This window comes from Solanum tuberosum, unplaced genomic scaffold (genome assembly GCF_000226075.1).
Source record: "Solanum tuberosum cultivar DM 1-3 516 R44 unplaced genomic scaffold, SolTub_3.0 scf00165, whole genome shotgun sequence".
Classification (NCBI taxonomy): domain Eukaryota; kingdom Viridiplantae; phylum Streptophyta; class Magnoliopsida; order Solanales; family Solanaceae; genus Solanum; species Solanum tuberosum.
In genome coordinates, this window is record NW_006239090.1 from 388919 (window position 1) to 397455 (window position 8537).

At 35.7% G+C, this 8537-nt stretch overlaps 1 protein-coding gene and 1 pseudogene across 1 annotated transcript; one reads left to right on the forward strand and one right to left on the reverse strand.

Moving 5' to 3' along the window:
- The first annotated feature begins 669 nt into the window (after positions 1-669).
- On the forward strand, positions 670-2812 carry LOC102590220 (serine/threonine-protein kinase CDL1-like; annotated as a pseudogene).
- A 681-nt stretch (positions 2813-3493) lies between these two features.
- On the reverse strand, positions 3494-7233 carry LOC102584096 (uncharacterized). The gene is made up of 7 exons (XM_006353908.2): positions 6841-7233; positions 6525-6699; positions 6071-6251; positions 5909-5992; positions 5605-5712; positions 4305-4574; positions 3494-3967 (listed from the first exon to the last, which is right to left on the reverse strand). The coding sequence occupies exons 1-7, from the start codon at positions 7118-7120 to the stop codon at positions 3866-3868; spliced, it is 1200 nt and encodes a 399-aa protein (XP_006353970.1). The 5' UTR covers positions 7121-7233; the 3' UTR covers positions 3494-3865.
- Between the last annotated feature and the right edge of the window lie 1304 nt (positions 7234-8537).

The window sequence follows — 8537 nt, forward strand, 5'->3', positions numbered from 1 at the left end:
AGAGATACATTATTATACAACGTCAAATTCAATTGTTATTTGGAGAAGGTTTCAAACTCCGCCAAAGTCAATTCGAGTTTCATTAAGGAAGCTTTTCATGGATGATTGTGAAACTGCGTCATGGTCTTCCTCGTCGGAAGCCAACGACCTAAAAGGAATTCCTTCGAGAACATATTGCTTGTGGAGGCCGATATTGATGGAAGAATCTCCATCTTAACTGTTTAAGAAGCGAAGCTCCACTGGCTCCTCCTCTAAGAGGTGGAAGTTACATGACTTTCTTCGCCGGAGTAACATTGAAAACAAACAATTCTGTTCAAAAAAGAGAGAAGAGAAAAGGTGGGTCAGTTCAAAAAGAGATAAGCAAAAGGGTGGGTCGGATTAGTAAAAATGGGTCCAGATTTTAATTCTAAATGGATTAAAGGGTGGGAAATTTTTTGATGATACACCTCTAATAAGAGGCCACGTGGAAAAAATGGTATTGCAAAATCATTTATATTTTCTTTTTAAAAATAATGGCATGAATGAGTCTTTTCTCAAACGGAAATGACACAAATGAACCAAAGTTTTAACGGATGGTATAAATGAGTCTTTACTTAAAGTTCGATGGCATATTTGAGCAGTTTCCCTTAAATATAATATGATATGATTATGTGTTGCACCTATTAGCACTTCAAAATGAAATGCATTGCTATTGATGAAGAAATCATCCATGAATGGGACAGTTTCCCCACCACAAGATGCTGCCAAAATGCCCTCAACTTCTTCACACAGGCATTAGCTAAGCAAGCAATTCAACAAGGGAACCTCTTCCTCCATAAAGATCAATGGGGACGTTGCGCCTCTGGATCCTTTGAGCACCAGCCCTCTGTTTACATCGATAAATGTGGACTTAATTCCCTCTATCAACAAAGCAGCCAATGTTCTATCCTTTCTTTGACAAGTATTGTGCAGGATCACAATTTTAAGGATGTCGGATAACTGTTCAAGTTTCACTTCCTCCAACTTCGACCATGCTTGCAAGGATTGCACGAGTGCCATCAAGTCTACGAGGGATCATTTCCTCAATCAGTTTAATGCGAAAGATAATGAAACAGAGAGAGCTATTTGTCTTGTGGCTGTTGTCATTTCAGTTACTACCACAAAATTAAACGATCCCTCTTTAATCGATAATTTCTTCAGATGTTTGCCAGGGCTGAATACTTTAGGTGAGGAAATTAATGACATTAGTTTTAATTAATTGCAATGTTTACTAATATCTTTCTTTGTACAGATAAGTCAAGTGAAGAGTACATTAAAATCAAATGTAAGTATGAGATTTCGACAAAGTAGGTAGCACTAATTGTTTCATAATCTTATGGAGTACAAATTAATTGACTAAATAAAATGCAGATTCTTTGGCGAAAGCATTGGTTGCAATTGTTTTAGCAATATTTGTGATGATGATGGCGATATTTCTTGTTAAGTATGTAACAAGAAATGCTAGGGCTAGACTAAAGCTTCTTCTTTCAAAGCCAAAGATTTTTGCTTCTTGTCCAGGGCTATATACTTTCTCAAAAGCTGAGATTGAGAACGCGATAAATTATATAGATGAGAAGAAATTCCTGGGACGCGGTAGTGCAGGGAAAGTTTTCAAAGGGGTTCTTCCCAGTGAACAAGTAGTTGCTATCAAGCAGATATATAGAAGTAACACATCCGATTCTTTCAGTAGAGAACTCGAGAATCTTTCCAGAGTCAGACATCCTAATCTTGTTTGCCTCTTTGGGTGTTGCATTGAAAACGGTGAACAATATTTAGTCTACGAGTATTGCTGTGCTGGAAATCTAGCTCAACATCTTCTGAGTAAGTAGAGAGTAGAGTAATTTTTCAAGATCGATCGTAATCACCCTTACTAATCAATGTGTTAAAAATCTTTTAGTAAAGAGAGTCTTAAGTTGGGAACAAAGGGTAAAAATCTTAAGAAATTGTGCACTTGCATTGAGGTATCTCCACTGCTACATAGATGGATTCATTGTTCATAGAGATATTAAGGTATCAGCTAGTAAATCATTTCTCTTGAATTGTATTTCTTATGATCAATATATATTTACTTTATTTTTGTGAATTATGACGTGTGCAGCTTACAAATATCCTTTTAACAGAGGATTTGGAAGCAAAGCTATCAGATTTTGGGCTGGCAAAGATGTTGGGAATGGAAGAGAGCAAAGTGTCCACAGATGTACGAGGGACGATAGGTTATATGGATCCAGAATATATGAGTAACGCGAAGTTCACCTGTGCAAGTGACGTTTACAGCTTTGGTATAGTAGCTTTACAGGTTCTTTCAGGCCAGAAAGTGATTGAACTTGATTTGGATGCCAGAGACCAACTAACAAGAAAAGTATGCTCTCCCTACCTCAATTTTTTAAGCTTATAGAATAAATTAGCAGTGATAATTAACCAAAAGCTACCATTAATCAGGCAAAGGATGTGAGCATGCGTAAACGTGAACTAAAAGACTTTGAGGACCGGCAACTAAAAGGTGAAGTAAACAGTGTGGATTTCGAGTCCATACTTCAAATTGCAGTGCTCTGTGTTTCCAAATCAAGCAAAGGTCGTCCAACTATAGAGGTTGTCGTTGAGGAGATGGAGAAAGTCTTGAAAAACACATTGTCCGATAAGGTATGTAAAAAATACACGTACAATATAGTAAAACACACTTTAGAAAAGTTCATTCTAACTTGTCTTTCTGTTTTAGAAAGCCGCGGAGCATAGTGCATTACCTGTATTAAGGAGATCACATTCAGTTGGTCAGTCATTCCTGTCTGAAACTTAACATCAAAGTATCTTTGATTTTGAATGCTTAATTATTCTGTTGGGAGAAACACATTTTGATTTTTTTCGAACATTGTTTTTAGCTCGATGATGTGCAGCTAGCAAAGCTGCTTCCTGTTTGTGAAACCACATTTTGGTTCTTGAACATTAGTGATTTGTTGTATTATGGTGGTGTAAATTTATGATAAGAATGATCCATTGTTGTTGTCTGTTGTACAGAAGAACACTCTTGATTCTCCTTATCCGATTAAAATTTTGTTTACTATGTATTTACTGGAATTCGATGTATATACCCATTCTTGTATAAATTAAAATATGCATATTTTTGTATCTTCTTCTTCTGCTCGAGTCTGCCAAGATTTAATGTGGTTTAGTTTCCAATATTTAGCCCATGGAGTTTAAATAATAAGTAACTTATTCCTTATGGGGCCACGATTTGCACTATTTCACCAAGATCCTCTTTGCGGATTACCCATTTTTCTGTTCATTAGCAAAAGATAATAGACATTGAGAGAAAAAAGAGCATGGAGAGTTGTTTAAAAACATTTGATATGTAGAAGAGCAAAAACTTATTTGCTCCATACATAGAAAGGAAGAAAGATTAGTCTTTAAAGACTTCTTACCAGGAACAAAAAAATCAAGAGCACACAATTTGAGGAATACCTAGTGTATTTCCAGAATGCAAAATCAAATATGTTAACTCAACAGAACGTTAATAACAAGTTCGATCCAGTACATTGTTAACACAACACAACTATTTACAATCCAGTGTTCCTTACTGATGCCACTAACATCAGAGGCCTTGATTCATTTCATTCCATACACAATCTACATTGTGCAAAATACACTTCAGCGTTTTGGGTTTAAAATTCAGTTATCTACATCTATACATTCCACCAGGCACAAAATAACAAAACTTTCTTCACCAACCGAATCTACATCAATACATTCCACCCCACCGCCACAAAATACAAAAGGTAAACTTTCTTCACCAACCGAACATAACTTGTGAATCGAGCAGTTTCTGCAAAAAACAAATGTGAAGGACCATGAATCATGAACAGCTTGAAGAACCATCAGACAAACAGTGATCCCATATTAACTTCAAGTTGTCTTCAAGCATTTTAAGCACCAGCTTTTCATCAATCGTTTGCTCCTGCATTTTCGGTAAGAAAATATAATTAACTTAATTATTTCAGTAGGGAAGGAACAAAACAGAAAGGCTTATCAATTCAACAATGAAGAGACACTGCATGGTCTTGTTTATATATCCTTAGCACATGCCAGTTATGAAACCATTCGCTAACATGAGCTGCTGTAAATCTGAATTATAACTTTTTTAATGTAAATTCTTTGAATACATACAAAAAGTTGGATAATTTCCGACAGAAATGAACCAGATTGGAACCAGTGATAAAATTTTAACTGAACTGGATCCAAATGTATTACCAACAGAAATATACATAATTGCTCATCAGGAATAGAAAACCTACCTGCAATTGGGATAAAATCCCAGGCATTTTCAGGTTAGCTTCCTGTGAAACCTCACCAGTTGAAGATCTGAAATCAAATCGATCTGCATGTCTAAGCTTAAGCCTAATTGACGAATTTCCATATGATTTTGCAGTTGTGTGCCAGACACCGGTAACAGCATATTGACTCCCTGAAGAATCCTCGCCAAAGGGCCATCTCAACCCACCCTTAACTTCTGAGTCCAAAACGGCAGAACCAATAAGATTTTTAATTTCATTGATCTCATCATCCTGGAAAAAAGCAGAGAGTAATCTATATAAGAACACATTCTTAAGCTATAGAGATAACACTACCGGTGTCCTTTCAGTTGAGAGTGCAGAAGTCATGATGAGAAGATGGAAATTAACGTGCATATAAAATAAGTTACACAGGAAAAGGTCCTTGTTCACTGGAGTGGAGGTAAAATATGGACATTAAAAGTGCAGACAAAATTCACTGGTACTCTAAAATCTATGGGTTTTGTTAATACCTGTACTTGCCAATGTAAATATCAAAAGTATCATCCCTGGTACTATATGACTGGACAATTTAAAGGCATTAGACTTGAAGAAACATCAAAGGATACCTCATTTTCCAACTAAAGGAAGTTTGATTACTTGGTGTGTAACTTCACCTTTGGTTGGGTTTTCGAAGCCCTTAAATCTTATTAGGATAAGGGTAGCTACTTTGAGATCCCAAAGCAAATCAAATTCATTAAGTAACCACACTAACACTTGAATGCATATGAAGAATATCTTCATTTCTAGTTTTTGCCTCTGTATCCTTTTCCTTTTTTTCTCTCTTCTACTTACCCTCCTTTGGATTTCATTGTAGAAAATGATTCATATCTAGCTCAATCCAGTAACTAGAGGACTCCAATAACGCTATGAAGAATATCTTCATTTCTACTTTTTGCCTCTGTATCCTTTTCCTTTTTTTCTCTCTTCTACTTGCCCTCCTTTGGATTTCATTGTAGAAATGATTCATATCTAGCTCAATCCAGTAACTAGAGGACTCCAATAACGCGCAGTATTTGAGCATCTTAACCCTACTGGAGTTCATAGGGTCAGCCCAATAGGCTATTCACTTTGCTGTTCACAAACATCTAACCCTTCCCCAAATCCACGAAACATGAAAAAACAAGAAATTTCAACCAAGAGTAATTAAATGGAGATGTTTCCAGTTTCGGAAAATATAAATCCAAATATTGGGTGGAACTTACAAATACGAGTAAAGGACCTATGACCTTCAAGATATTTGATCCAAAATGAAGTAACTTACAGATAAACCCATCATGATTTTCTTGGTATGTAACATCAACCTCAGGTCTAAGCTTTTGCCAAGACAGCTCATGTCTGCAACCATGTTGCGTACTTGGTTCAGCTCAATCTAAAAGAAAAGGCGTAGCGTCAGAAGATTGATAAGGAATGACAAACTGCAAGAAGTAAAGCATGCAAAAAGATAGGTAAGAAAGAGGAGGTAAATATGTTCATGACAACAATTAATGTTGTTTTGCTAGTTGGAAAATAAACAGTTAATTGGGCATCTTACAAGTTCATTAAGAACCGGGGAACGGAGGACTAACCTTATGGAGCTGAATTTTCTCCTGATCCTTGACCACCGTACATTTGCAGGTGACAGTTGAATCAGCACGCATGTTGTCTGAAAGCTACAAAGCACAAGGGATACTACTAAAAGAACCAACACATAAAGAGAAAGAAACTTGTTAGAAACATGAAAATATTACCTTGACGTAGTATAATTCCTTCTCCTCTACACATTCTAAGTCAAGTTTTTGAACTGCAAGGTTTCGTATATATTCCATATTTGAAAGAGGAACATTGGTATAGAAAGATTTTCTCATTTGCCTCAACGTATTTTCACTTAATAGGTTACTTTTCAGGGATTCTTGACTTTTTGCAGAAATCCTACAAGACAGAGAATTTGAGGAGGATTACATGTTAAACACACACTGGATTTAATCGACTCAACAAAGTACTGCTTCAGACACCGCAAAAGAAGAAACATCATAACATCTAGGAGAAAAGTTAAAAGAGTTACATGTCAAAGTAAAATAAGTTAGCGATTGACATAACTTCTAGTTTTAGGTAAGTTCTAATTTGCCTAACAAGACAAAAAATTGTGTACTATAATAAAATGGATTTGAATAAAACTGATTATGAGAAATGAACAATACTAACCCATGAAACAGAATTCTTCCAAAACGAGCAACTAGACTCAGCTTCAATTCTTCCATATTAGATTCCTCCATTTCACATTTCTCATGTTGAAATGACAAAAGTAAGTCCTCCATCACACTATTAGCCACCAAACGCCATGGCTCATCCATAAGCTCATTTGTTCCTCCACTGCAACCTAAAAAAGTACTTATATTACAGAATTAAGATCTCAAAAACAGACAAAAGGATTTTAAATTATTTGAAACCCTGATCTACCAAACTCTAGAAAATCTGTAAATTCAGATTTTGCAGAAAAAGAACAAAAAAGTAGTAGTACCTTGCATTAGGACCAAACGAAAAGGATTTTCGTCAGATTTTCGGTCGATAGAAAGATGTTGGAGCTTCACAAGAGATGAAAAGTGAGAATCATCAGTCAAACCAACAGGGAACCATTTCCTAACTGCACCATGAGCATAACGGATCTCAAACAGAAACTTTTCCTTTCTCTTGAAATTCAGGTTTTTTCTGAAGGCAGGTATGAGGGATTCCGGTGCGGGAGTTGGTTCCCGCGACGGCGAACCCTTTGTGTGCCTCTTGTGTGGTGGAATGTAAGACATGGCTCAGTACGATCAGTTGCTCAGAGAGACTGTTCAGTTGTAGACTACACTAAAGTCTTCTTAAAAGGGAAAATACATGAAAGAGTATTTGGATTGGCTTACAATAAAGTTACTAATGATATTCCTTAGTTCAATTTTATTAGACAGCAAGAAAGGTAGTTTGACGGATGGCGACTGGTCGCCTTCCTACCACAATGCAATTTTTTTCTATTAAATTATAGAATATACTAGGTAAATTGTCCGCGTTTCGCGCGGGAGTAATCTACCCAATTAGGTCACATTTTATTGATTTTGTACTGTAGTTGTTACCCCGATATGGTTTAAGGTTTGCTCCCACTTTTTCCCCAGCGAGTCTTTGAATAATACATTGAATAATTTATTCTTAATTTTAACTTGTCATATTAACATATTGCTGACCAATAATCGTCTAAGACATGTAATGATTTAATGTTCTGAATAATACATTGAATAATTTATTCTTAATTTTAACTTGTCATATTAACATATTGTTGACCAAACATCTGAGACATGTAATATTTACAAAAAACTGGGAAACTATGTACATGTAGTCCATCTTGAATGGTAAATGAATAGTTTTATATTATATTCAACTGGTATTATAGGGATAATAAACAATTGTTGTATTTTTAGATGGATTCTATAGTAAGTTCAGACATTTTCCCACAAGAATGGGAAACCACATAGTTTTTCACATAGTATTATAGCAATCTCAACTAATACGACACCTTGTAGGCTAATCCATTAGCTTTGAAATAGAGAATTTTCTTTTAGTTCTCCATTTTCATAAAGTATCAGCTTAGTAATTCTTGGAAGTAACCAAGTTTAAACATTATCATACACCTATTGATAGACTTCAGGCAATGAAACTCCCCATAAGGCTGTCAATAATTGCATTCATAAGCTCATTTAAATGCTAGTGTAAACGGGGTTAACGATAAAATTACTCCTTGCAAAATTTCTGAGCATCCTAACAACTTGTATTTTTCATCTAATCCTTAGTAAATGCCGTTACTTAACATTTCATATTATTGAGATCCAAAGAGCATGGTCAGCATTAGCATATAGCTGATTAATACAATCAAGTATTATACGCGTTGCACCAAACTTAAATGCCCACCTTTATTTCCTTGGCCTTTTAATTTATAATGTTTCTCTTGCTTGGTTAGCTCAATTTTGAGCCGATCACCATGCTCCCACGATGTACCAATTCCCTAACTACGGGGGTGCAGAATCACTTGTCAAAATCCATTCGGAACCAAGACTATAAAAGCACAAACAAACAGAAACACCAACTATCATTTTTTTCTTCAGCCGCATGTGTACAATATTTTCTTGTGATCCTCATTAATTTTACCCTTGATCATCCATTATCCCTTTAGCGTTTAGACTTTGTACA

Bases quoted from the DNA above. Each gene is read 5' to 3' on its own strand.
- LOC102584096 (XM_006353908.2), bottom strand. From the start codon at position 7,120: ATGTCTTACATTCCACCACACAAGAGGCACACAAAGGGTTCGCCGTCG. The intron at 6,252-6,524 runs GTTAGTATTGTT...TCTGTCTTGTAG, and splicing joins GGAAGAATTCTGTTTCATGG to GATTTCTGCAAAAAGTCAAG. The intron at 5,993-6,070 runs GTAATATTTTCA...TGTGCTTTGTAG, and splicing joins AGGAATTATACTACGTCAAG to CTTTCAGACAACATGCGTGC.